This window comes from Syngnathus typhle, linkage group LG4 (genome assembly GCF_033458585.1).
Source record: "Syngnathus typhle isolate RoL2023-S1 ecotype Sweden linkage group LG4, RoL_Styp_1.0, whole genome shotgun sequence".
Taxonomy (NCBI): domain Eukaryota; kingdom Metazoa; phylum Chordata; class Actinopteri; order Syngnathiformes; family Syngnathidae; genus Syngnathus; species Syngnathus typhle.
In genome coordinates this window covers 11760568-11787784 of record NC_083741.1, presented here as the reverse complement: position 1 = coordinate 11787784, position 27217 = coordinate 11760568, and the positions used below count along the sequence as shown (strand labels likewise).

General features: G+C 41.0%; 2 protein-coding genes across 14 annotated transcripts in view; both read left to right on the top strand.

The window, feature by feature from the left end:
* The window catches only part of baz2ba (bromodomain adjacent to zinc finger domain, 2Ba), a 74303-nt gene extending 56883 nt beyond the window's left edge, over window positions 1-17420 (top strand). For 2 of the 9 annotated variants that reach the window (XM_061275955.1, XM_061275953.1), the window contains 23 exons: window positions 971-1032; window positions 2152-2217; window positions 2843-2908; window positions 3658-3702; window positions 3984-4010; window positions 6911-6976; window positions 7419-7559; window positions 8236-8490; window positions 8642-8865; window positions 9060-9134; window positions 9212-9443; window positions 9521-9583; window positions 9786-9930; window positions 10113-10903; window positions 11414-11669; window positions 11828-11983; window positions 12352-12512; window positions 12997-13220; window positions 14265-14400; window positions 14528-14674; window positions 14959-15260; window positions 15542-15685; window positions 16002-17420. In XM_061275955.1, the coding sequence (XP_061131939.1) occupies window positions 971-1032; window positions 2152-2217; window positions 2843-2908; window positions 3658-3702; window positions 3984-4010; window positions 6911-6976; window positions 7419-7559; window positions 8236-8490; window positions 8642-8865; window positions 9060-9134; window positions 9212-9443; window positions 9521-9583; window positions 9786-9930; window positions 10113-10903; window positions 11414-11669; window positions 11828-11983; window positions 12352-12512; window positions 12997-13220; window positions 14265-14400; window positions 14528-14674; window positions 14959-15260; window positions 15542-15685; window positions 16002-16158 (3941 nt within the window). In that variant the 3' untranslated portion in view covers window positions 16159-17420. Of the gene's footprint in view, window positions 1-970; window positions 1033-2151; window positions 2218-2842; window positions 2909-3657; window positions 3703-3983; window positions 4011-6910; window positions 6977-7418; window positions 7560-8235; window positions 8491-8641; window positions 8866-9059; window positions 9135-9211; window positions 9444-9520; window positions 9584-9785; window positions 9931-10112; window positions 10904-11413; window positions 11670-11827; window positions 11984-12351; window positions 12513-12996; window positions 13326-14264; window positions 14401-14527; window positions 14675-14958; window positions 15261-15541; window positions 15686-16001 lie in introns of all 9 variants that reach the window. The other 7 variants (XM_061275952.1, XM_061275949.1, XM_061275957.1 and 4 more) reach the window with 4 other exon arrangements.
* A 785-nt stretch (window positions 17421-18205) lies between these two features.
* On the top strand, window positions 18206-27217 carry wdsub1 (WD repeat, sterile alpha motif and U-box domain containing 1). 5 transcript variants are annotated; one of them, XM_061276635.1, is made up of 13 exons: window positions 18206-18346; window positions 19587-20003; window positions 20287-20474; window positions 20625-20708; window positions 20794-20887; window positions 21125-21158; window positions 21543-21583; window positions 22050-22156; window positions 22247-22264; window positions 22445-22468; window positions 23904-24083; window positions 24963-25097; window positions 25864-27217. In XM_061276635.1, the coding sequence occupies exons 2-13, from the start codon at window positions 19606-19608 to the stop codon at window positions 26013-26015; spliced, it is 1455 nt and encodes a 484-aa protein (XP_061132619.1). In that variant the 5' UTR covers window positions 18206-18346; window positions 19587-19605; the 3' UTR covers window positions 26016-27217. The 5 variants fall into 5 exon arrangements, with proteins under 5 accessions (XP_061132619.1, XP_061132615.1, XP_061132617.1 ...); XM_061276631.1 differs by having other exon boundaries at window positions 22442-22468; XM_061276633.1 differs by having other exon boundaries at window positions 18262-18346; window positions 19592-20003; window positions 22442-22468.

Sequence of the window (27217 nt, the reverse complement as noted above, 5' to 3'; positions counted from 1 at the left end):
CTGTTTGTCCTCACTCGTAAGATGCCCTAGTCGATTGACAAGGCTGTGCTAGTAGAATAACCTGTCTTAAAAGTAATGTTCTTTTCCGCTCCTGTTTTGTTTTCACTATTGTATGACATTACTGCATTTAAGTAGGTCAACTCGGGCACACTAGTTGAACAACTCCATGTTACTAGTGAGAGAATACTGCAGTAGATGACAGTTTTCTGTTCAGATTTGCAAACCAACTATTGTGATTAGACATTTTACTCAAGAAATAATGACATTTTGGGATCAAACTATTTAATGTGAACACTGAATAATAATGAAAGTTGTATTTAATCATTAAAATGCCATTTGGTTAATCGGCTTTTACATACTGGTTTATTAACCATTACAGAAAGATAAAATGACAATTACTATTTGTAATTAGCTGTGCTCTTAATTTAACGAAACAACGAAACATCGGGCACTCTAATAAAGTTGCTTTGCACTGTTAACCAGTTAAAGGGAACTGGGTGTGATTTCCCCTGGTAGATGAGATTTGTACGTCATCAATACACTGATTTTAGTCATCAAACTCACCTTTTGGTATTTCCACAAAATACATGTTGGCAAAGTAAACTACACAGCTATTGTTAGCAACAACATACATTCAGTTTCATTCTGACTATGCACAAAGTCCAGTCCTATCGTAAGTCGATATGTAATTTTTTTTTTAACCATTGCGTTCCCTAATGTAAATTTTTTTTTTTAACCATTGCGTTCCAGAATTGATCAAGTGACTTTTGTTGATTGCCGACCCATAATTCACATTCAGACACACAGATTCTTGTCTCACACCGACTGTGGAAGTTGACAGCATGAAAGATGCCAACCAAGCCTTTTAGGCGCAATTAAAGGCTACTAAATCTGTCACTGGGATACATCTGGGAGTCCAGCTGTGTAGGCCAATTTTGTAGTTAATCATATAAACTCTAAATTCTTGCAGCGATTATGGCAGCAGAGGAGAGACGGAAGCAAAAAGAGCAGATCAAGGTCCTCAAGCAGCAGGTATGTAGATGTGTACTCCATGTGTTCGAAACCCAGTCAGAAATGCTCAGCAGATCTATTCTGATTCTATTCTTTTCCGCTAGCATTAAATACTGTTGTCTTTTTGCCTGAATGAACAACAGTATTGTCATGTAAAGTAATTTTATCCATTTTTACACAGGTTGGGTTAAATTTAACTCATTTAAATCGTAGGGTTGCGTACTCTGATGATGTCCCGTGTCTACTAAAATGGAGTTCAGATTTTCCTGTGTGTTAAATCAAGATAAAATAGGAGTCTCGACTCTGTGTGTATTTTAATGGGGCAATGGTACCAGTGTTCAATTGAGCTTGAAACAGTTCCAACAATTATCAGTATATCCACTACATTTGTAATGGCTCCGCATCTGTTGTTTTTTTGATGGGTCATGGGAAAAATCTCAAAACAAGTCCGTCATGAAGAATGGTGCCTAAGGCATGAGTTTGATTTATTTTGCAACCATGCACATCATTTATAACATTCAAACTTCAAATAATCTTTTCCTCTTAAAATGGAAGGAGCCCAATTAATAAAATTGCTGTTTATTCTTTTAGAGTTGCAATAAATGGCATTAATATTTTACTTTTCTAAAAATGCATTAATTACACTTAAAAAGCATTATTTCTGCATTATTTTAATTACATTGACATTTTGCTGTTCCTTTTGGCGCGTGTGCCTTGACCATCTAGTGGAAGTATAATACAGACATATAAATATACTACATTCTTAGCATCAAACCAAAGGGACATATCTAAGGCAAAACTATGAGGTTGTTACAACTTGTATTTCTCCTGGTTTTATTTATTTTGTATGTTTGAAGGGCGAATGGCAAACAGCTTGAAGCCTCTTTTTTGGGAGGATTCTTTGAAGGGGGCCTGAGTGGATGCGGGGATTGGTAACAGTGTAAGCGTAAAACAACAAAATAAGTGGTGTAAAATAGAAAAGCGCTTTCTCTTTAATCTTAAACAATAAAGATTCATCATTTATTCATTTATTTCATATACGTAGTCACTAATTGTGATGATGTCATTGGGCAAATTGACGCAAAACATACTGTGTCTGCATAGTAACAAAAATGTTTGTTTATTTTGTTCCACCCACAGGAAAAGATCAAGCGTATTCAGCAGATTCGGATGGAGAAAGAACTCAGGGCACAGCAAATTTTGGAGGTATAGAACCTGACCCAACAGCACCTGATTAAGCAGAACATTCCTGGATAGTTGCAGGCCCTCTGACGACGATAGTATTTTTAATCTTCCTAAAGCTCATTACTGAATAGTGGCCTGCTTTGGAGGCGTTGCGTCTTCCTAGGCATAATTCCATATGGAACTAATGCTAAATTGGTCTTGGTTGACGGCTGTTGAATATTAAAATGGTGGTTGGCAGACCTTATTTAAATTGGACAGAAAAGTATTTTTTTCCACATCAGACAACAGTAACATTTCAGCGTAAGTGGGTCGAGTGGAAAGAGAAAAAAAAGGTGCCACACACACACGGAGATGCTTACACATACACAGAGGCACATATCCAGGCGCTCGCAATTATAATGCCGCAGCTTCAAAGTGTTTTAGGACTAAATCAATTTTGAGTCGACACGGTTGACAAGACCCCCTTAACAGGAAGCTTTGACGTTTTCACAATTACGTGTTAAAGAGATACATAATTCATTGGCAGTGTTTTACAAATGTGACATTCCAGGGATCTGCAAACTTTGGGTTGAAGCCATGGCAGAAGCCAAGCTCTTCTGAGACTGATTGACATGTGTCAGTTATTGATTTGAATCTTTATTTGCAGGCCAAGAGGAGAAAGAAGGAAGAAGCGGCCAATGCCAAAATATTGGAAGCTGAAAAACGAATCAAGGTATGACCAAAGCCCTAGAATGAATTTCACTAGTTTATAAACATTGTCCTCATTTAAACGATGATTCCACATTAGGAGAAGGTTGATTAAGGAGAAGCTATTCATTGATCATCCTCTTGGTCGTTGTTGCTTGCTCAAGATCTACAGGGTTTGAAATTGAAGCTTATTATTATTATTAATATATTCATAATGTAATTTGTTTGGGTGACATTTCATATTTATTTATATCTAGCATCTCTATACTACATTTGCATTCCTGGCTGTGACTGTGTACTCACCTTAGTAAATCAAGACATCGCAAATATCTTTTGAGCCACAGTGTGGAAGTGTCAGCAACCAAAATTATTTCATTTAAATTATGTAATAATAATAATTCATTAAATTTGTATAGCGCTTTTCAAAAACCCAAAGACGCTTGTATAAATCATCAATAGATTTACTGGTCACACTTGCGCGAGAAATGAGACCATTTAGTGGCAGTCTGGAGCCCAGCTTTATTGGGCAGATCTCAACTTGTGCACTGTTTTGTCTTACTAGTAATATGGATGGCGAGGATGCCCGAGTTGTCCCATTAGTTAGTACTCTATCCAAAAGATTACTTGGGCAATTTCATTGCTGAGCTTTTTTGTCTTGTCAAAGCTCGCTAGTGTTCCTTTTCAGTTGGCGTGGCTTCTAAAAAACTATCTAGGGATTGGCAGGAGTATCACAGTGCATTGATCTTCCCCCCTCATCTCTCTTTTGTCTCCAAGGAAAAGGAGCTGAGAAGACAGCAGGCGGAGATCCTGAAGCACCAGGTAGGCTCACCAGAACTTATCCGCTAGTTACTGCTCAACAAAAAAAGCAATTTGTCTGTGTGTGTGTGTGCGTGTTTGTGTGTGTGTGTGTGCGCGCGCGTGTGTGTTTGTTTGGCTTTCTTTCCGTCTGTATTTTAAGTAAGCGTGTGAAAGTGTGTGTTTAAAAATCAAACATCAGCTTCTAATGAAAGTCATGAGTAATTCTGAGTATGAAAACACTATGCTTTCTGGTTCTGGATTTTACTTCTGTTTCATAATATTTTGCCAACTCTCTCTGCCAGGAGTTGGAGAGGCATAGACTAGATATGGTATGGGTATGTTTATTTTTGTACATCTAACACCTGCATCGTGTAACTGGTTGTGTTATGGTTGTCATAGCAATGCATTAAGTGTAGCACTGGCTGCTGTCATACTACATTCTTCTGCATGGCTTTCCAGCAAAACAAAAGAGAAAAAAAAGTCAGTATGCTGCCTCCATCTGCTCGTCCTGAGGGACAACTGACCGTGTCACATTGGCCAGGCAGCTTCTGTCCCCCCTCCCCCATTACCTCCGCCTACCCCCCGCCCCCTCTTCTACTCAGAATGCATTGCAAAGACTCCTAGTCAAATCACACTCACTGTGTCTCAAAAGTGCACTCGAGGAGTTTCCATCCATTACACACATCGTCTTAATTGTTGTATTGGAGTAGCGAGTGTTGCTCATGAGTGGGGTTGCAAAATTGCAGGAATTTTCAGACAGGAACTTGAGGTAATGGGATTTAAGGTGGAACCTCAGGTTTCGTAATTACTAGTCCCTTCCATAATGTCCCAATCACCATATTTCTTTTAAATATTTTTGCTGCGAGTTCTTTTGTGAATTCTGTCGCGTTTCTCGCAGTCTTTATCTGGCGCTCAGACCTTTAAAATAAAATCATGCCAGGTCTCACCAAAGGTCTCACTATCTTTGGTCCTATGGTGGCTTATTTAGCAGTCACGCACAAGCTATTTTGTCTACATCAAGTTCGATTACAAAATACGCCATCATGTGGCCCGAGAAAGTGTGGTGAAATCGATATTACACTGCTTGCTTTCATTTTGAAAGTCTGAGTCACATCTATGTTGCGCCTGAGTTGCTGAGAAGACCAGGGAACGCATAATAAATATTTGCATTCTAATCTGGCCTTTTTACACATTCTACAAAAATGCTTCGGACGAACGTGCACGGATTCTTGGAAAAGATGCATGCCGTTCCAATGAATTCCTATGATTTCTATGAAAATTGACTGCAAAATGTTTAGCCTTTTGCAAACCTAGTCATGAGTGATTGACAATTTGGCCCAGTCGTCAAGCTTGTGTCAGTTTGCCCATATATCTGTTCTGCCATCCGAGCGCTGGACTTGAATCTGCCCCAGCCTCTCTTATCATTCACCGTTCATGCACACATCTGAAAGGCGTTACTTGAAATCATTTTATCTTCATTGTGGACAATTGAGACGCTCCAGTCGGATCTCCCACGTCACTGTCGGCTCATTTGACGGCTGAAACTGCATGTTGCCAGATGATCGCCGTGGTCGATTCCACCACGGGGACAAATGGGTTCTGTAGAGCATTTTCTTTGGGCCTGACTATGCTGCTTATAGCCCTTCTCACAAATGCATAGCTGCAGCTGAATCTAAAAAGGTCTGCCTATCTATCTGTGCCTTCAAATGATATGTAAGAGCTGTTGAATCAATCCCATTGGACCAACATACAAACTATACGGGTGCAATTTACTGAAAGTAATATTGGTATTTAAAGAATTGGACGGGCAATTCAAGTGGATCTTATTGTACCTGTTTTGATCCATAATAACCCGTTATCGCAGGTATATGTTTCAGACCCAATTTACGATTGTTGAGAATCCTAGATGACGAGACACGAGGGGGTGTAATAAAAAAAAAAACATTTGAACTGGAAAATCAGTTTTGATTCAAAAGATGCCAACGTGTCAGTTTGCACCGAATCGTTCCATTTTAAAATATATTGAGATATGAACAAATCAATTTTTGAAACTAATTGAAAGGTTATTTTTCTAATTATGTGGCCCGAAAAAAAACACAAATTCCTCACACGTGTTTTAAATAAAGAAAAGCGGCCCTGTAATGTTAAATATCAAAACGTAATGAAAAAACATCACAGAGACTGTAAAGAAAATCACACGCACACACTAATTTTGGCGCGTCAACAGCAATGTCAGGTTCTCCAACCAGCTCCGATCAGCCATTTAACCATGCATGAGCTTTTCAACCATGCTCCTTGAAAGTATTTCCATTTTGGTTGTAAGTCAATGGCGCCACTGTATTGTAAAAAGCCATACAAAAATATAACGAAGCGCTGTATAATATTTGTGAAAAACACTATCAGATTCCAATTTAGTTCAAAAGAAAACCAACACAAGGACTGCCAGCCTCCCAGCCTGTTTTTCCACCCCCACAATGTTAAAATGCTCCTAACAACCATTTGAGTCACCGTGCTGGGAATGTTCTTGGCAGGCTGAACTAGTGGTAATTGCGTCCTTTGGTGGATCACAGTGGGAATGACACTCGCATACCGTTGAGGGGAAAACCTGAAGAGATCAGATAAAATGATAGTCAGTTACCGGTGATTCTCGTGGCCTTTTGCAGGAGACTATGAATCATCCACCAGTGAACAAAATAGATGTCTCATCCTCAACAGTCTCATACTGTGCTAATACTAATGCTGCCAAATCCACTGAAGTGCAAATTCTGTTTGTAGCTCATCATTCCTTTTTGTCGTCGTCCCTTCCACTAAATATTATTAGTAAAGCATCAAATAAATGTCACCAATGACTAATACAATATATTATCTTCTGGCAAACAATATGTTGTTGCTTCTATTCTGTCCGCTTTAGCTTAGATGCACCGTCACTGATTCCAGCTGCTTCTCTTTTTTGAGCCTGTCATCACATCTATTACGTACCGCATCTATGTGTTGCTTTTTGGTTGTCATCGTACTACTGTACTCTTCACGTAATGCTTCCACCATACATGTGACAGTGTATACATGTGAAGCATCGTTTTGTGTTTGTTCCAAGTATGATTCCTCTAATGAATTTAGAACATTACTGTTGTTTTTTTAATACACACTCAAATTGTATGGCCTCGATCAGGCTATTTGCAGTATGTCCCTGTTACTTACTGTAATGTGCCTTTCTTTTCTGCCACTGTAGGAGAAAGAAAGGAGGAGGCAGCATGTAATGCTGATGAAGGCTGTTGAGGCTCGCAAGAAAGCAGAGGTAGTCATAGGCTGAAAAACCAAAAGACCTACACATGTGCGCACACGCACGGCACCGGGGGTGTGCAAACTTTTTGCAGGCTAAAAGCAATCAACCAGGAGAATTATATCCTTGCAATGGTCGGTGTCTGGAGGAATTCAAAATCACTGCTTTTCAGGAAAAAAAAAAAAAGGAAGGGGGGCTGCAAATGGCCTCCGGCCAGTAGTTTGGACACCCCTACGGCGCGACATTAAAACGGATGTTCCTCATTCGCCTTCCCGTGTTTTCCCATTATCATTCGCTCTTTACCTCCCAAGATTCTGACCCTCAAGCACTTTTCCTTGGAATGCATAGCTGCAATCTAACACTTGTATGCTTTCACATACACATATGTAGTGCGCTCGTATAGAATTCTGTACAAATACTTTTCTCCTAATGCTTCTGCAAACTCCGGACTCCTCAGGAGCGCGAGCGCCTGCGGCAAGAAAAAAGGGACGAGAAGCGTCTCAACAAAGAGCGAAAGCTGGAGCAACGCAGGCTGGAATTGGAGATAGCCAGAGAGCTGAAGAAGCCAAATGAAGACATGTGCCTGTCTGATCAGAAGGTAGTTAAGATCTTTAGTAATATGTTTACTAATAGCTTTAGTAATATGATTATTTATGTAACCTGTTGTTGATGTTTTTTTTTCAATGAGCCCTCACACACCGACTGCGGCAAATTTGACCTGTTATGCCATTTGAAGACAATACAAATACCCTAAGTGTCACTCTTTGGACCTGAAATGATTTATTTTCCTAAAGTGAACTGAAATACACATTGTGGATTCACAATACCATAAAAGAATAAAACAGCATGAAAGTATTATGTTTGTTGCTGTCTTAAGTAGGATAGGATATCACATTCTTTGGTTGTAGATGATTTTATCCAAAAATGACTTGTGTAAAACAAAATACACATTATTACACTGGCTTTTGATACATTTTGAAAATATCTCATTCATAATTTGATATAGATAATCATTATGAAGATATTCTGGAATACACCGTGTGCATGGAAAATGAACTTCTTGCTGAATGTTTTTAGAAGACAAAAGAATAGTTTCGATGCCACAAAATAAGTGATCGTTTTTATTTCTATGCCATCAAGTGGTTAATGGTAGTACTACCGGTACCTATATTAAAGGTTGTAACCAAACACATTGGCGACAGCTTTGCACTTAGTGAGCAAATATTGCTTATTTGAACTTGGAGAAAACATTCTACCCACATTGTTGTCTTCAGGCTCTCCCTGAGTTCTCCAGAATTCCCGGGCTGATCCTTCCAGGACGTGCAGTGTCCGACTGTTTGATGCTGATGCAGTTCTTGCGAGGATTTGGAAAGGTTTTGGGCCTAGATTTGAATGCTGATGTCCCAACATTGGGTATGCTACAAGAGGGCTTGCTCAATGTGGGTGACAGCATGGGTCAAGTCCAAGATATCCTGGTCAAACTACTCTCTCTGGCAGTCTGTGATCCCGGTTTGCCCCCTGGACAAAAGGTAAGTTAACAACCTTCAGTATTAAGTGGGATTCTTTGCACTATGTTGTAATTTGTTTTTGGTCCAAATTGAAAAACATGCATCCCCACAATTTTACAACCCGAAGTATGAATGAAAGCTACAAATGAAACATGTTGTACTTTGGTGCTAGACAAAGACCATGCTGGGGGACCATCTGACGAACGTCGGCATAAACCGGGATAATGTATCTGAGGTGCTGCAGATGTACATGGGGGCTCATTGTGCCAATACCGAATTGGCCCCTCTGGCCCTCAGTCTGAAGACCAAGGCTTTCCAGGCCCACACACCTTCCCAGAAGGCCTCCATCCTGGGATTCCTAGCCAACGAGCTAGCCTGCAGCAAAGTAGTTATCAGGTATCACATGCTTTTAATAGCTACTTGTGTTAATCAATTCTGGTGAAACTTGAACACGAACTTAAAGTTGCTCAAGGATACTACGATATCAAACGCCACCTTTAACAACATGAAGCTCATTCGACCAATGACAAATTTTGTGTATAGTCTGTTTAGAAAAGCAGATCTCACAGTATTGTAACCCTTCATTACAGTGAAATTGATAAAAACCTCGATCAGATGGCAAACATGAGGAAAGATAAAATTATCATGGAGGGAAAACTTAAGAAGTAAGTAGTTTGGCTTTACTGAAGAATGTTGTTTAACTATGGACAATATAACCCTCCAACAATATTTTCCAATCCAGATTGAGAACCATTTATGCCAAACGCACTGGGAAGAGGGAAGCCAGCGTAGGCGTTGAAGACAACCAGTCTCTCGGTACGCCGTCCTCAGCGATCAAACGCAAGAGGAAACTTGGTGGTGACACCGACGACGACGATGACGACGATGACGACAGTGACGATCCGGCTGACGATGACGAAGATGAGGATGAAGAAGACCTTAAGAAGGTTAAAAAAGTGGAAACATATGATGAGGTAAAAACCCCCACAAAATGATATATCAATGGATTAATAACTTTGGAGAATAGCTGAATTGCGTTCTGTTGTGTCAGGATGAAGTTGACCAAGCCACAAGTGTGGAAGAGTTAGAAAAGCAGATTGAGAAGTTAGTTAAGGTATTGTTACTTTTATTCATTTCCTTCATTGGTAATTGGAAGATATATGTTGGTTGTATAAAGGTAAATGCAAAATATGAAGTTATGCATATGCTATGTTTTTATTTTGCATCGGAAAATGTTTGGTTGCTCAATTATGAACTTGCAGTACACTTTGAATTTCCAAAGTGAATGTCCAACTGAATGCTCTGTCTTACTGCAGCAACATCACCAGACGAGAAGAAAGCTGTTTGAAATATCCCATTCCCTGCGCTCTATGATGTATGGCCAAGATCGGTACCGCCGTCGATACTGGGTACTTCCCCATTGTGGAGGGGTTTTCATTGAAGCCATGGAGAGTGGAGAAGGTAATTACTGTACAATGCTGGTCTGATGGCAACCTTGTTAGATTTGACTACCATCTCAACAATTATGTTTCTCTAAATACATTTTCAGGACTTGTCAGTAGTGTAAAATATGCATTCATCCTTTCTATTTTCAACCTTCAAAGTCTTCAAAGACTTATGTCATTGTCTTCTCTTTCATGCAGCTCCAGAGGAACTAGAGGAGGAGCGACAGAGGCGTAGAAAAGCAGCAGAGGAGGTCAAGGTCAAAGACGAACCTCAGGAGATCGAACTGGAGAAGGACAAACCTGTCTCACATTCTGGCCTTGCACATGGCTTGCAACAACAGAAGGAAGAGGGGAACGAGCACAAAGAGAGGAAGGACTCCCCAATCACCTTCTACCAACAACAAGCTTATGTGTCTCAACTTTGTCCTGGTGCCCCCAGAGAAAGAGTAAAGGCGGAGGACCAGGGGAGCCCTCACGTTGGAGAGAATGACAACCGTACGCGTTCTCCTATTGCTACAAATAACGTGACGTCATACTCCCCCTCTCGCAATACCTCTGAGCCCACAGCGGCAAAAACAGCTGTGGTTGTCAGTCAGGACACTTCAAATGTGCCCGGGCTGATCTCGACCTCCCTCTCCGCCCATTGCCCTCCGGTCCTGCGTGAAAGCCCGGGGAACACTCCTCCGGCCTCTTCCTCAACTCCATCCCAGCAACTCTCCCTCCAGCCCAACGACCAACTGCTTCGGGTTCTGACCGAGAGGAGCGGGCACTGGTTCAGCCTGCTCCCTCGCAACCCCTGCGACCTTTCTTCCCTCACGACGACCCCTCCCGGGGCTCTCGATGCCACTCCCCAGGCGTCCTCCACACCCAGCAAGCCCAGATCTCCTCCAGCGTCACCTGCCCTCCCTCTCACTCCTTCTGCGGCGTCTGCTTCAGTCAGCCCGCACCACCCGGCCGGCCTTCTCACCTACCCTCTCTCAGCACTGCAGGTGAGGCCACTATATATCATTCATTGGCAAAATTGAAGGTTTGCTCGTAAATGGGACCTTCACATCTTACATCTCAAACTTCCGTATAGTTTTTAACTTAATTATCAACATATCCCTCATAGTAAGTGAAAATCTGCGCTGTCAATATCATATTGAAAACAATCTCCAAATAGTTTCACCCATCCTACACGTATTTAAACCTATTGCAACGCACCTGTTAAACACGCAGTAATTTAAAATACTTGCAGGCATAACATATATAATTGTAAAATAGAGAAAATGTTTGACACTGAACTACCTTGACTGTGGCGATGACTGCAGGTGTAACTAAAAGTGTTGTGTGCTGTGCATACCCCTAGGTGGCAGCACTGCCTCAGAGTAGGGTTGCAAAATTCTGGCATAATAGGTTAACTTTATGTTGGTGATAATCCCGATTGAAAGAAACTGAGGAGTTACCTGGACTTTCTTTGTGTGTGGCTCTAATCCAAAATCCTTCTGTTTTATTCCCAGCCAAAGCCGGGCGTTTCATTACTTGGAGTGTCTTTGGGGAGCTGGCCGAGTGGCATGATAAATCCCAGCTTGCCTCTGTGCAACAGCCCCAATCCCATGTTGGGCCATTCTGTGGAGGGCAACACGGCAGCGAGTGTGTCCAGCAAGAGTGAATCACCTCTACCTCGTCTTGAGAAAAGTTCATCCATGCCCTCTCCTCCTGCCCTGGAGATTCCAAAATCTCTTGACCACCACACACCTCAACCTATCCCAGAGGGTGAGTCTGATGATATCTGGAAAAAAAATTATTGAGAGCACCACTGAAAATACCACGGGATTAGGGGCAATTTTTCTGTACAGTATATGTAGTTGAGTGAAAATGAGATTGGTGGTAAACCTGCGCTCACTAACACTGATTGTGTTGATCTCTTTTAGACATGTTGAGCGGTTGGTGGCGTATATCTGACGTCGAGGAGCTGCGGGCGCTGGTCGCTGCTCTCCACAGCCGAGGTATCAGGGAGAAAGGCCTCCAGAGGCAGGTGCAGAAATATATCGAAATCATCCCTCAAGTCTGCATTAAACACAGAGATGGTAAGCGCCGCAAAACAGCACATTGAACACTCCCTTTAAAGTATGTTACTAGAGTGACGTCAGTGTTAATCTTGAAATGCCATTTTTCGTTTTGGGAAACTCATTTGAAATACGATTGTTTGAATTTGAAAGACAATTATTGTTTTGAGTAACAAGCATGGTCAATGAATACGTGCATCTCAAGGTATCACTATATTTAAATAGAAAAATGAAAGCTGCGAGATTTACACTCACATCTAATGAACATGTTACGCTAATTATAAACCTGCAGAATTAACTGGATTCATATAATTGCTGTAAAAAGTCAACAGAAAGTTTATATCTTGGCATTCCATGTTGTTGATGGAAGTCTGCATATATCCATCTAGTGGCCATGATCGAGCTACGGGAGCTGGAGGAGAGCCAGGTCAGCGTGGAGTCGGTACGAGGCTGGTGTGTGGAGGAGCAGGCTATGGAGATGGACATAGCCGTGCTCCAGCAGGTGGAGGAACTCGAAAGGAAGGTCACTGCTGCCAGCCTGCAGGTCAAGGTATGTAGCTAGGGAAGCATATTGCTGCTCAGACAGAAAAAAAAACGTCCAAGATCATCTTTTAACACAATAGACGCAATCGTTTTCGCATTTTAACGTGATACGTTCGGCTTCTACATTTGGCAAAACAGGTCGCTGGTAAAGTCCTACATACCCTTCTTATTTATATCATTAATTAAGACTTGTGGCTTTATTTTTTACTGTGTCACAGATGAGCAGCAGTTATGTAGCAAGTCACTTTGATTTATAAGACACAAAAAATACGACGTGAGTGACCTAATAGGAAAACCTTGTTGTGGTAAAAGCTACATGCTGAAGTAGTGACTAAAAAGAAAAACGTCAGTTAAAAGTGAAAGTTTTCAAAACCAACCAGAACTCTTCAACACTTAATGATACGACATTTCTGTCAAATAGCCCAAACATGTTTTGGTACCATCGGGTGATTTTAATACTCAGTCGCGAGCATCCCAATTTCCTCTACCAGGGCTGGACCCATCCTGACCCCCAGTCCGAGAGGGAAGATCTGGTGTATTACGAGCACAAACCCTTCTCCAAATCGGGCCCCTCATCAGCAAACGGGGGAGACAAGGACGGCAAGGATCATCCCGAGGAGAGGGGGGAGAAGGGCGGGGTGATGCGTCACCCAGACAACCCTCTGGACATAGCCGTGACCCGTCTGGCCAATCTGGAGCGCAACATCGAGAGAAGGTACCTGAGGAGCCCCTTAGGTACCACCATTCAGATCAGGCTGGATAATGTGGGTACGGTCACTGTCCCTGCCCCCGCACCATCCGCTAGTGCTGACAGGGAAGGGTAGGTCATCTCTCCAACCGAAAGCTACCCCGCTCTCACATTAAGACCCTCTCATCTGTCTGTGTGTGCTTTCCCGTATGGCTCCAAAGTTCAGGGTATTGAATGGAGGGCAGCTGGGGACGTCGTTCATATTGCCTTTCACGCAGGCACCTAAAACACTACTGAAATCCTCTCATACATATAGTAATGCTGATACCCACCCACACAGTCCATGCTGGTTTGTTTTTTTATTTTCACTCATTCACGCATAAAAAGTTGATGCTGAAAAACTCACATATACACTACTGCACACAACGGCGATATTGTCACACACACCCTGATTTCCCCCCCCCCCCCCCCTCCTGCAAATAATTTTTACACTGAAAACATTTTTGCAATACCAAAGGTACACATATCCTACTCTCATACTGAAATATGCATTAGGGTAGTGGGCATAAGAGTGTCACATGTTTGAGAGCATGCAAATTTGTGTACAAAGTAATCCTGAACGACGTCCCTGACGACCCCTCACAGTCTGGGTCCTTTCACCGCAGACTGTTGATGGTGGCTTATCGCTTTTTATTTTCTTCATTAATTTTGTGCATTTTTGTCCCGAGGGGGAGTGGTATTTCCTGTGTTTTCTACAGTCATCTGCATGGTGTTGTGCATCAGTAACTTTGGCTTTGGTCTACTACTCTCCCGCATACACTTACGCAAGTTTCATCCGTTCACTCCTTTTTGCATGAATGTCCCTTGAAGTGACAAAGTCAGTGTAACCTCTTGCCAGTGGTGTCGCACACTCCCCACAATGTTAATGCTTGGCGGGCTGAAGCTCTGCTGTCTTGTTGGTGCCTGGTTGAACTGATATGTTGCCGTCTTCTTGTATATTATTTATTGTGCCAAGTATTTGGTTGTGTGTGGCGGCTCTCATTGTCGCCATTGCTTATTATCCATTAACAGTGGCGAAGAGGAGGTGGCCCACGGTATGAAGGTGTGGAGGAAGGCCCTGATCGAAGTGCGCAGTGCCGCCCAGCTAGCCATGTGTATCCAGCAACTACAGAAGTCCATCGCTTGGGAGCGCTCCATCATGAAAGTGGTGAGCAGAAGGACTCTATTTGTACTTTGTTACTTCTTATCACCTGCAAGCAGAAGATAAGGATCATGTGCTGCAATAACGACCACAGCATGCGTATTTGCTTTTAACGGATGCACTCGTTGTTCAGTACTGTCAGATATGCAGGAAGGGAGACAACGAGGACCTCCTGCTTCTCTGTGACGGCTGCGACAAAGGCTGCCACACTTACTGTCACAAGCCCAAAATCACCAGCATCCCTGAGGGAGACTGGTACTGCCCGGCCTGCATAACTAAGGTATCATCCATCTGCCTTAATACAACTCTTGCATTCAGCCCCCCACTGTAGTAGAACGACTGCTAGTGCCACTACCGGCCAGCTTGTCCAACCTCAAGCTGGATAGATTGGAACTTATTCATTGTTAACATTTATTGCCTCTCTAATACTACTTGTAGTGCGCAGATATCAACTGCTTTGCTTCATTAGTAACATATAGTGTTGTCCAAGGAGTATGCGAAAGTTAGCGTGCAGGAATGTCATGCCGTACTAAATCTCGAGAAAATTGTATCCACTCTATCCAGGCAAGTGGTCCAACTCCCAAAAACAAGAAACCTCCATGCAGGCCAGTCGCATCCAGCGTGGGTGCAAATAAGAAAGGTGGCGAGTCTAAGAAGAATGGGAAGCATGCCGGAAACGGGGACGTGTCTGAGGACGACCCGGCCAGCGCCGGCAGCACGCCCAAGAAAAGCTCAAAAGACAACAGTCGCAATAGAAAGAGTGAGGAGGCCTCAACCGCTCTGCCGGGACCAAATCAGGAGAGTCCCGTATGTGTCAAAAGAGCCAAGACCGCTCGAGACAACAACAGAGACCTGGGTTTATGCAGGTAGTATGGACTTCATTATTGCTACTTTGACTCACTCTTGCTTGTTCATCATGGCCAACAATTATAGTCTTAGATTCTTGTTTTTATGATAATTGCTTCTGCTACTCCAGAACGTTTTTGACCAAGATTGGTTTGTGTTATGAGCATAAAATATCCGTTCAATTATATTTTTGAACCCTTCTAATTCCAGTCTTTTTGCACCATACACATCTTGGAAATAACCTTGAAAATGACCTTTTATGTATTCATCTTTGTAATAAAGTGTGTATTGACTTGACCAGGGTTCTCCTTGCTGAGCTGGAGCGACATCAAGACGCCTGGCCTTTCCTGACGCCTGTCAACCTCAAGTCAGTCCCTGGCTATAAGAAGGTCATCAAAAAGCCCATGGATTTCTCCACCATACGTGAGAAGCTCGTGAGCAGCCAGTGAGTTTCCCTGTCTTTTAGCACAATTGCCGTCCTTGCATTATTCGACAGTAGCAGGCTCAGGAATGCCTAATAACTATACAAGCAGTGTCCTGCATCTTTTCTATGTCTCCCTGTTGCAACACACTTGATTCAAATGATCAGAATTGTTATCCAGCTTCTGGAGATCTTGCTGATTTGATTATCTGACCATTTGAATCAAATGTTTTGAAAGAATTCCACTCATTCAGGACATCTTAGCATCAAGCTATTCAGCAATCTTCAGTTTATGCATTTTGCCCTTGCCTCACACTGTTTTGTCCTTGTCTGATCACAGGTATCAAAACCTGGAGACTTTCATCATTGACGTCAATTTGGTGTTTGACAACTGCGAAAGGTTTAATGAGGACAATTCCGACATCGGTCGAGCTGGTCATAACATGAGGAAGTTCTTTGAGAAGCGCTGGACTGAGCTTCTGAAACAAACAAACTAAATTCAAAGTTAAAACAACAACAACAACAACGGCATTTTCCTCATCCTCATTAAACAAACCCATTCTACTTTTCATATCGGGGCACCAGGTTTTCATTTCATTCTTGGGGGTAGAATGCGGCTTTGCCAGCAGGAGAGACGGATGCCATCTTGAAATCCGAGTTGTTACACAAACTGCGCTGGATTTATTACAACAGGGATCCAAAACCCCAAAGACTCCCAGAGAAATGGGGTACCGTAGTGCAATACCACTCCCTGTGTCAGAACACTGCACTGAAAGAATCCTCACTGATGTGTCTGCGCTAGAATACTTTCCACTACCTGTAAATATATTTTGGTTTTGTTATTTAATCGTATTATAGTGAATGTATTTAATTTTGTAATAATTATTTATGAAATCAAGGTCCACTTCATTTTCTATGAAAAGGAAGACTCTGTGTAACTGCTTTGAATCGAAAAAGGAATGTGTCTGTGTTCTAATTTTTGTTTTCTTTTTTTTTTCTTTCATCACCCAAATATCAAACAATGCCAAGAAGAAAAAGCTGTTTACACTGTTCAGTACTTTGGGCGTCAGAGGACTGTCTTCAATTTTTCAATTATTCACAGGAACAGCAGAGGGACAGTTCAATTGGTGATTTGTGTGTATATACTGTTTATTAATGTCAATATTTTGTCTTGTTTGAAACAATGTGTACAAATGGTTTAAGAATATTAAGATATTGTTTATGCCTTAGAATGATTGTAGCATTCTATTTTAGTGAACGTGATGAAAACATGATAAATATTGTTTGTACAGTATATACATATCCTCTGCAAACACTGTGGTATCCTTAATCTTGGTAGTGCCTACCCTTCCAACAGGGGCATGTAGGGGATGTTATTGTTTTTGTTTGTTTTTATGACATGTTTTTGTTTTTTAAATATGATTTTAATCCAACAAGGCCTCCAAAGTTGGACAATGACACAGACATCATTCCTCACCCGTTGAAAAGAAAAAAGGAACAAGCATTGATCGATGCATCCGTGACGCATTTCCTCACCATCTGCCAGAGGACCTAAAGGCCATTTGTAACCACTGTGTTGAACCTTGCTGTGTGTTGTGGCCTGATGGAGGCAGCTAGATTTTTTTGTACCAAGTCAAAAAGTACTTGAAGTTACTTTATTTAAGATAATGTGGAATAAAAGTATCATTCTTTTGTAGGAGCTTTATTTTTCACTAGTGTGTGGCACGGACCTATTAAAAGGATGTTTTTCAACGTAAAATGCTTGGACTGGTTTTCTTTGAGTAATGTTTTCCTGGCACTAATTGTTTGAATGCAAAGAATAGTGCATTGTTCTTCTGCACCAGATGTAATATTCTCACATATCCACATTTGCACATTACTGGGGAGAGACTCCAAATTTACCCAATCAGACCATTCCAGCAATGATTGCGTCATTTGGGACAACTCTTTTTCCTCCCTAATTATTTTCGGTTGCGGTCCCAAATCAAGAGCATTTATTTACAAGCTGTTAAGGAGTAATATTGCAGCAGGGCCTATTGGGGCCCTAAGTAAAAAAAATGGAGGGCCCTCATCGGATGTCTCCCGATCCCAAATGTATTATATACAAAATATGACCATGCAAAACCATATCATTCGACAACCTTTATTAACAGCAAGCAGTTGTCGATAATATAATGAAGTAACACTGACTAGAATAAAAAACTGAATATGCATGTGTGCCTTTTATAGACATTAATGAGGTCACTGGCTGCCAACTGTTAATGCACGTCATAATGCAAAAGATTGCCAAACCACGGTACATTCAATGCAGTCTGACACACACACACACACACACACACACACACACACACACACACACACACACACACACACACACACACACACACACACACACACACACACACTTACACTTAAAGCTCCTCTCTAATTTAGATACGGAGTGTAAGCGTTCAATTGAAATTCTACTTAAGTACGGTAATTGAACAAGTATTTTTATTAGTTTTAATTGAATCGAGTACATTTGGGGGTATCGTCCTTGCGCAAGTGTCACGTTGCAACGTGGGACCAGCAAACATGCAAGGGAAACGCGTCAAGTACGTGACGTCATTTATGACGGCACAGAAAATTGTAAACAGGAAGTAAGCGGAACCAACCCTCAAGCCTGAACAAAAACGGTAACATCAGGTGGGTAAGCAAACATTTTACTATTTGATAAATACAGGTCTTGACATTACGTTGTGGAGGCGAACATTTATTGACTTGAATTATGACACATTATGAATTCGCTTCCGTGTATTCTTTAGCGTGTTTTTTTTTTGGCTATGTGATATTTCTGGATTTACTATAATAAATCCATCTATTAGGATTATTTTTGTTTAAGTTTAGGGTTAGTTCGATCGTCTATGTGAAACTGTTTTAGCATTTAATTCATAAGTGACATCTAGTGACAGGTCAGAATTTGTCCTCGCTACTAAGACAATTGAACCAACGGCACTCGTAAGAACGAATGCGTCTGCGACCATCAAATATAATACAATGTTTATTTTAAAGTGAACTGAAACACAGGATAGAGTTGTTGAGGAGGGAACAATGGGCACCGCAGAATTTTATAATGTCCCTAGAAGTGCAATTTCTGGATAAACCATGTCTGAATGCTGAAATGTTTAATAATAATAAATAAAATGTATGTATGTGGAATTCTTTGTAATCACATTGGAAAAAAATCAGTTATGTCAAGACATAATTATTAAACATAATCATATCAGACAGGAATCTCCATGGACCATCATATTTGCAGATGACATTTTGATCTGTAGTGAGAGTAGGGAGCATGGTGGAGGGAAGTCTAGAAAGGTGGAGGTAGGCCCTGGAAAGGAGAGGAATGAAGATTAGCTGAAAGAAGACAATACATGCATGTGAATGAGAGCGATCCAAGTGGAATGGTGAGGCTACAGGGAGTAGAGATCCAGAAAGTAGAGGATTTTAAGTACTTTGGGTCAACAGTCCAGAGCAACAGAGATTGTGGAAAAGAGGTGAAGAAGCGCATCCAAGCAGGGTGGAATGGGTGGAGAAAAGTGTCAGGGGTGATGTGTGATTAAAGAGTATCAGTAAAAATGAAGTGTGCAAGACAGTGGTGAGACCAGCGATGCAGTGGCACTGGGGAAAAGAGCTGGAGGTGGCAGAGATGAAGAAGAGATTTGTGGATTGGAGTGAATGAGGACATGAAGTTAGTTGAGGTGAGAGAAGAGGATGCACAGGATAGGGTGAGATAGTAAACAGATAGTTTGCTGGGGCGACCCCTGAGGGGAAAAGCTGAAAGGAAAGTGGACTAGAATCAAGTGTCAACCTCCTGATCACCGGACAACAGTCTAAATTAGAAAGAAAAATCACCAAAATGTTTATGTCTTGATTTTTTTTCTGGCAGTGTAGGACCATCTCTCCAAATGATGTCCCTGATTTGCACTTTACAAGACCATCGAGATGATGTCAACTGGTGCGCGTTCTCTGCACAACTGTTAGCCACATGTTCCGGAGACAAGACCGTGAGGGTGTACAACACCCGGGATTTCTCTGAGCTGGCCTTCTCGCCGCTGGAAGGACACGGCTACAGTGTCCACTGCTGCTGCTTCAGCCCCTGTGGACAGTTCCTTGCCTCGTGTTCCACAGATGCCACCACCTTGGTGTGGTCCATGGCCACCGGAGAGATTGAGGCCGTTCTGCAACATCCTGGCCGCAGCCCCGTTAGGATCTGTGTGCTGTCTCCGGACTCCACCCATCTGATTTCGGGTGCATCTGATGGCTCTTTGGCTCTATGGGATTTCCCATCCAAACAGCTCCGCAGGTTTGTTAGTATTACGAAACCAAATTTATTGCAAAGGATACATTACAGACCCACCCACTATAGCTGAAAATCTGTAGTACTGAGAAATAATAGAATTTTTTTTCACAGCTTGCCAACATCACATGACCAAACCCTATCTTTTGTTTAAAACTATATACAATGTTCTTATAAGGTTTAATTACTGTATATTGTGGATTTTCACTAAAGGTGCTTCAAGCGTCCCCTGTTAAAAACGTGAATAAATAGTGTGCAAGGGGTCTAAAAGCATCTACTGTTTGTGAAGGACCAGCTGCGTGAGTGACACATCAATGGTGGCGTGCTCGTTCAGCCCATGCGGCCAGATGTTTGTCACCGGTTCCACCTACGGGCACCTCCGCGTGTGGGACTTGGATATGAACCAGCTCCACGCCCAAAAGAACGCTCACGACCTCGGCGTCACCTGCTGCGCCTTCGCTCCCAGCATCCTCAGCGGTCAGACAAACTTGTTGTCATTTTATTTCATTGACGTAGTATATACAAGATGTCGCCATCAGAAGGTTGTAATTGAGACAGAGAATGGCTTAGGTCAGCTTGGTGAACCACAACGTATTCAATGACCTTCCAATTCTGATTGTCTTGCAGACAGTCAAGTTGTACAGTTCCACTTGGCGTCATGTGGACAGGACAGTCATGTAAAGATATGGGCCCTGAACAAGCGTTCTGGAGGTAAACCACAGCGGAAAAATGCCCAATACACACTCGAGGTCTCGCCGGGATTCTTTGCCATTCAGGACCTTTCTCTCTTTTGTAGCCTTTAAGATGCAACTTCTGCATACATTGACTGGCCAGTCAGCTCCAGTCCTCACATGTGCATACTCCTCAGATGGACAACTGCTTGTCTCAGGGTAGGAAGGAGGGTGGAGAATTTGTTACATTTTGTGGCCCAACAGTATGGTCATCCTTTTGAGAAGTCACAATGACAATGGAGTTTATTATCTCCAGGCTAGTTTAATCATTTACACCGGATGACGTCACAAGATAAATAGAATGACTTTGAAGGATATGACCACTGGAGGGTGACATCGATCAATTTATTAGTGAACATCTAAAACTCACTCAACATTTTTGTTTTAATTCCACAGCTCTGTGGACAAAACAGTGACAGTGTATGACGCAGTGAGTTCAATGTTCAAGTTGATTAGTATGAGGTGACGAATAGGCTGAAAATAACAATTCCCTCTCATACTCGCAACTCGCCACTCGCCCAAAAAGTCACTTAAAATACTCCCCAAAAATCCAAGGCTCAAAATATTTTTTTTGTCGTTGTGAAGCAATTTTGATAATCCATGACTTTGTTTGAGGAGCAAAGTTTTCAATTTTGATCTACTGTAATGTAATGTTGAGATCATTTATTGTGCAGACCTCAAAAGTCATAATTATTTATTTTAGGCATGAGAAGCAAAGGTTATATTTTGCATATTCGACACCTTGTACATTATGGTGACTCTTATGTATCGTTATATTTATTAATACACATTGTTTTTCTTTTTGCCTTTGTAGAAAAATGCTGTGTTGCTTTACACATTGAATCAGCATAAGAGGTGGGTCTTCCGAGATGCAAAGCTTATACAGTAGATTTAATCACACAAATCAAATTCCAATCATATTTGTATTCCAATTGTATTGTCTGTCTTGTTTTGGTCCAGCCATGAGTGGATTGTGGATAGCGTGACTGTCCTGTAATATCCATCAAGCCTACTTGTGCCAACTCTGGTCTTGTTGAGGGATACTCCAATGGAAAATTAGAACATTAATTATTTCACAAAAATCACTGCACAAATCAAAATGTTGCAAAATGGGTGAATATTCACATATATAAATAATATAACATATAGTTTTACCAATAACATGCAAAGCAAATTCCAAATGTCATTCATTGCACAATAGCCTTTAGACCACGTTTCTTAGCATTCAGTACTTACATTTTCTGCACTACGTGGAGAAAGCCAATATGTATATTTATTTTGCTGATTGCTGAGGAGCAATGATGATCATCCTCTGCCGCAGGTACGTGACTGCGTGTTCCTTCTCTCCAACCTCACCATTAATAGCCACAGGATCCATGGACAAGACGGTGAACATCTGGAGAGTGGAAGATGGATGCAGTGGCCATGGTTAGAGGAGCACAAACTACTTATCATGATTTTTTTTAGTTTTCATTGTCGTCTCTCTGTCTTTTTCATACCGGCTTTGCTGCATCTCAGCTGGGAAATCATTGCCTGGTAAGCTTTATATCAACATTTGTTCCATTTTACTATTCCCATCGGTCTATTGTCTTGATTTTATACCATTTGACATTCTTAGCATACTGACAGAATCTTGACCCAATTATATTTTCACCACACTTTGTCTTATGTACTATTTTTAGTCATTTATCTTAAACATGCTCTCTCTTCCAGAAGAGTTCACTGTGACCACGTGCCAAGGTAAGCTGTTACCTGTGGTCCACCAGTGTTGACAGTGTAACCTCATCCCTGCAACAAAGGGAAGCACATGGCAACACGTGTGAAGTGTCAAAGGTCAATACATTGTGCAATTCACATTAGTCCTAGCAGCTAGGAGCTGTCAATGCATGAGCCCCTATATTCATACTTTGGGTATGTCAGGTTCAGAAAAGAGAAAACCCAGCTATAACCTCAGTTACCTGCCCGTTGAGTCCAAGCACCTGTGGCTCAAGCCAAACTGGCAGGGTTTTTACTTTCTGGGACCTGAATTTCACATCTCTGCCCGTTGTAGTGTTATTATATTTTTATTGTTTAATCAAATCCCTGTACTTGGGAAGCACTTGCAAAAAATTGCTCCTCAGATATATTTCTCCTCAAAGGAATGAGCAAATGAATGAGTAAAATTGCTCTTGAAATGAAAAGTTATTTCGAGCCTTGCAATTATCTACAGGTATATCTTGTCCGTGTCGGGCCGAAACCTCCTCCACAATTTGGTAGATGTCATGAACTTTATCATAACAAATCTATCCTATTGCTCATTCCACATGTGTGAGGTTCTTTTTTTTTTTTTAAACAAATTATTGACCAATCTAAAGTGTTGAACATGTCTTGCTCTCTTTGATGATGCATTGTTAATGGTTGAACAAACATTCAATTTGGGGGGTCTCCTGAAAAGTGATGATCTAAACCGGTATGAAGATTCTGACTGACGCCAGAGATGATATAAAATAAATCTGTAGGTGCGGAAATAATACAAAAGTAACTACAGACATACACAGGAGTAAATAACTAACGAAAAGTAATTATTTCGCATCATTACCAACCAGATTTAAAAGCCATTATCTGTACAATTTTATTACAACAAAGCACACGTGTCCTGTGTTTTGACAAGAAGTGACTTAGTGAGTCGGGTTAAGTGCGTTTTAATGAGTTTAAAATGTGTTTACAGTGTGTGGTAAGGGTAAAATTATATATTTAAAAACATGATCCGGTCTGTTATTCTGGGGTTGGTGGGTGGATCTTGACTGTCTCCCCTATGATAAGTATGTGTTCACTAATTTAAAAGACAAATAAATAAATAAATTAAAAAAAACACAATTAGTAAAGGCTTTTTTCTGTTACATGACTGTGCACCAGTGTACAAAGCAAGGTCCATAAAGGTGCCTGCTCCAGACTTCTCCCCAATGGTTTTGTCTACGTATATACATTGAGTCTACGAGTTAGTGCATGTCAGCTTTCGATCTGCCTGCACCTTTTATACTGCGCTTTTATCCTCTGTCAACGAAAATGTCAATGAAAGCTCTCAGGATGAATCCATAATGTAGCCGGCATGGCTCCAAGATAACATTTGTGCCTTTTTAAATAAAAGGAGGGGGGCTGCAAAAATTTCAACTGTCACTCTGCTTTGTCCTCCCAGCATCGACATCGTCAGGTCAATCCAAGATGCTGGTCAGTGATTGGTCAGAGGAGGATGTGTCTGTGTGGCTGTTGGAGGAAGGGCTGGAGGCATTGGTGGACACGTTCAGAGCCAACAACATTGACGGGATTGAGCTGCTGGCTCTCACCAAAGAGACACTACTGTCAGAACTGCGCATAGGTGGGAACTGCTCGCTGCAACTCTCGAAACGGTGGTATTTATACGAGACCCAGTGGAAGGCAATAGCAGTACTCGTGAGGTCTCATCATTCTACTAGTGAGCTGAATTGTCTTATGAAGACAAGTACCGTACGAGGACAGCATTGGCATAATTGGGAGACTAAAATGTGCAGTAATTGACAACTACTATTAATATTATTAATGACACTACGAAGATGTGATTCGCTAGAGAGTACACTGAAAAATCTTTTGTTTCATTGGATTTGTTGGATGTGTGAAACAAAGATACCATTTGAAGAAGTGAAAATTACGCCTGCTGCCCACATTTTAATCATGTGCAATCAAAATGCAAGTACTTTTTTTCAGTGTAGTAAGTCACGCAGGTGTCAAGTAGTTTTGGCATAAAAGAATTAATCGGGAAATAAATCATAATTGACATTGGATAACTTCCCATCGCACACTCCATGGGAATGATTGTATGATTGGGGAAGAAGTTCAACTGAATAAAAGCTCTTTGAGTATTCCTTACTGAATATAACACAGAGTGCATGCAAGCACACTGTACCAGCAAGATTATCGGGGTCTGTATAAAATGGCTGGCTTCATAATTCTCCAGTGTTTTTGAATCATAAAATGCTGTCCCTTTTTATTAAGCACACTTGTAAACAGGTCTGGCTGCTTGATATTCCACTGTGACTTGGACAGATAGTCAGCAGTTGTTCTTCCATCTATATTGACTCACTCACAAGCTGAAAACACCCAAGGAGCAAATGTTCCAAATCTTATTTCTGAATTAAGTCAGCTGTCATGTTGTTCCACTTCCCATTTAATAAGAGCACAGTGACTATGACTGTGTGTGTGTGTCTGTATGTGTGTGCAGAATCAGTGGGACTACGTGCCAAAGTCCTCAGAAAGCTTGAGGAGCTGAAGAATGCGTTGGTGTGTTCAGGAGTTCCTGATGAGTTCTTGTGTCCAATCACCAGGGAGTTGATGAGAGACCCAGTCCTTGCTGCTGGTGAGGCACAGGTCCAAGGGGTTGGACTTTCCCCTGAATTGTTGGAAAATTTACAAGGGAATTTAAGATAGGGAAAGCACTGTGGTACACGTAAGCATATTCTTTGTATGGCATTTGCAAATTCACCTATTTGAAGATTATTTTGAAGGGGGCAGATCGATATTTTTCCTTTTTGTCTTGGCAATTAAAATGGCAGCCTCAATTTACAGATTTTTCAAATCTTATGTTGCAGTGGCGCACTGTTTTCAAAATTAGGATCTCTGCGAACCGTGAGAATTATTGTGAATTTATGCTAATTACCAGTATTTGCAATTAGTTGTATTTAAACTGTAAATTTTCATAGTTAAATATAAAAAAAACAAATTTGACCCATGCAAATTTGCGTTCATTTCTCTCAAGTGGCGGCGTAACCGAAACTCACTGGCAACTTAGATTTGAGCTCCCAGCGTTATGAAAAAACTAAATTCAACCAAGGGACAGCTCAAAACGGAAACCCATAAATCCCGATACCGCTGTGCTTGAGTGAAATGTGGTTATTTTAGTCAATACTTTACAAAAAAAACATTTTTCATACTTATATTTACATTCCCTAACCTTCAGTTTTGTAAATCCCTGTTTTATACTCAGTTTATAGTCATCAATTCCCATGGCGAGTTTCTGAAAATTGTTCTAGCATTGCAAACCTGGCAAGTCTCGATGATGTTGGTGTTCTGAGTCAGTGATGTTCGTCCAACATTTATCCTGTGTACTTTGCACATGCCCATAGATGGCTACTCATATGAGAGGGAGGCCATCACGATGTGGATCCACACAAAGAACCGCTCCAGCCCCATGACCAACCTGCCCTTACTCACAACTTTGCTTACACCGAATCGCACGTTGAAGATGGCCATTGCTCGGTGGAGGGCGAGCCACTAAGCAGCAGCTCCACATCGTTTCAGGTACACAAGTAGAAGTGCACGATGTTTCACCTTCTTCATGGGCAACTTCATTTCATTAGTGTCAAATTGTTCCATGTGGGCAGAGTTGAATGTGCTCTTATAGCTCGTTCATATGAGTGCAATCATAATCATGCAGTTAGGCCGGCTGCAGAACAAACTACACATTAACAGAACTTGACAATACAAGATGACATTTTACACTCTCAATCATCGCATTCTCCTCAATTATTTCAATATTTCAAAATGTGAGTAGCTTTCAGTCACATGTAGACTTAGTCTTAACTAGAAGTGGGTTAACTAGTTAAAGATTATTAATAAATTAAAACAATATTTAATATTATATATATAAAAATTGATATTTAAATATTTATAAAAAATAAATTATTATAATTAATTGGAAGTACTTATGTGTACTGTTACTTTAGACAAGTATGACTCAGAAAAGAGTAAAAAGTACTGTATTGGTCACAGTTTCATGTAACTTGATTAAACGCTACAGTTAATTAAGACACACGTTCAACAAATACATTTAAACACACTTAAATGCTAATGACTGATGTCTTGCCTTATAAGTTCAGTTTGGCATCGCATGCTGCAATGAATCCTGAGATTTTTTTTCTCCACCAGAACTGCTGTCAGTTGAAGTATGCAAAGTACAATGAGTTTCCCATCCCTGATCTAGATGACTAGTAATCTATGTGAGAATTATTGGAAACCGCTCTCAATTTATTGCCGCCACCTTCTATACCACTGCAAATTAAATCCACAAGAATAAACATCTTGTTTTTAAAATATTTTGTATTTTATTAATGTAGCCATTATTTGTTCTCCTTACACATTGCATGAGGACAATGTACACACCCAGCGTTCATAAATGGACATTCTTTTATTTCATATCTATACATTTCAATGTTTATTTTCTCTTTATCCAAATACACCCTGTAAAGCATAAATAATGAACTACAGTCATCTTTGTTCTTTTATTGTACCACATTAATTGTGGCTACATTTTGTATTCATAGCATGAAAAGTGTATATGACAACTATAGACATAATTGTAATGCCTATTGCGTATTTTTAATTTTTGACTGCTTGTGTTCAATAAAACCAGTAAACACTTCATAAGTCATCTGCTATGCAAAAATAAAAGCCATATACTGTAAATATTGAAGCAACCAA

What these genes read in the sequence shown, in the direction of transcription:
- wdsub1 (XM_061276631.1), top strand. Translation starts at nt 19,606, where the DNA reads ATGATGTCCCTGATTTGCACTTTACAAGACCATCGAGATGATGTCAAC. An exon ending in CCATCCAAACAGCTCCGCAG is followed by an intron (nt 20,004 to 20,286) that starts GTTTGTTAGTAT and finishes CTGTTTGTGAAG; the next exon opens with GACCAGCTGCGTGAGTGACA. An exon ending in GGACAACTGCTTGTCTCAGG is followed by an intron (nt 20,888 to 21,124) that starts GTAGGAAGGAGG and finishes TTAATTCCACAG; the next exon opens with CTCTGTGGACAAAACAGTGA.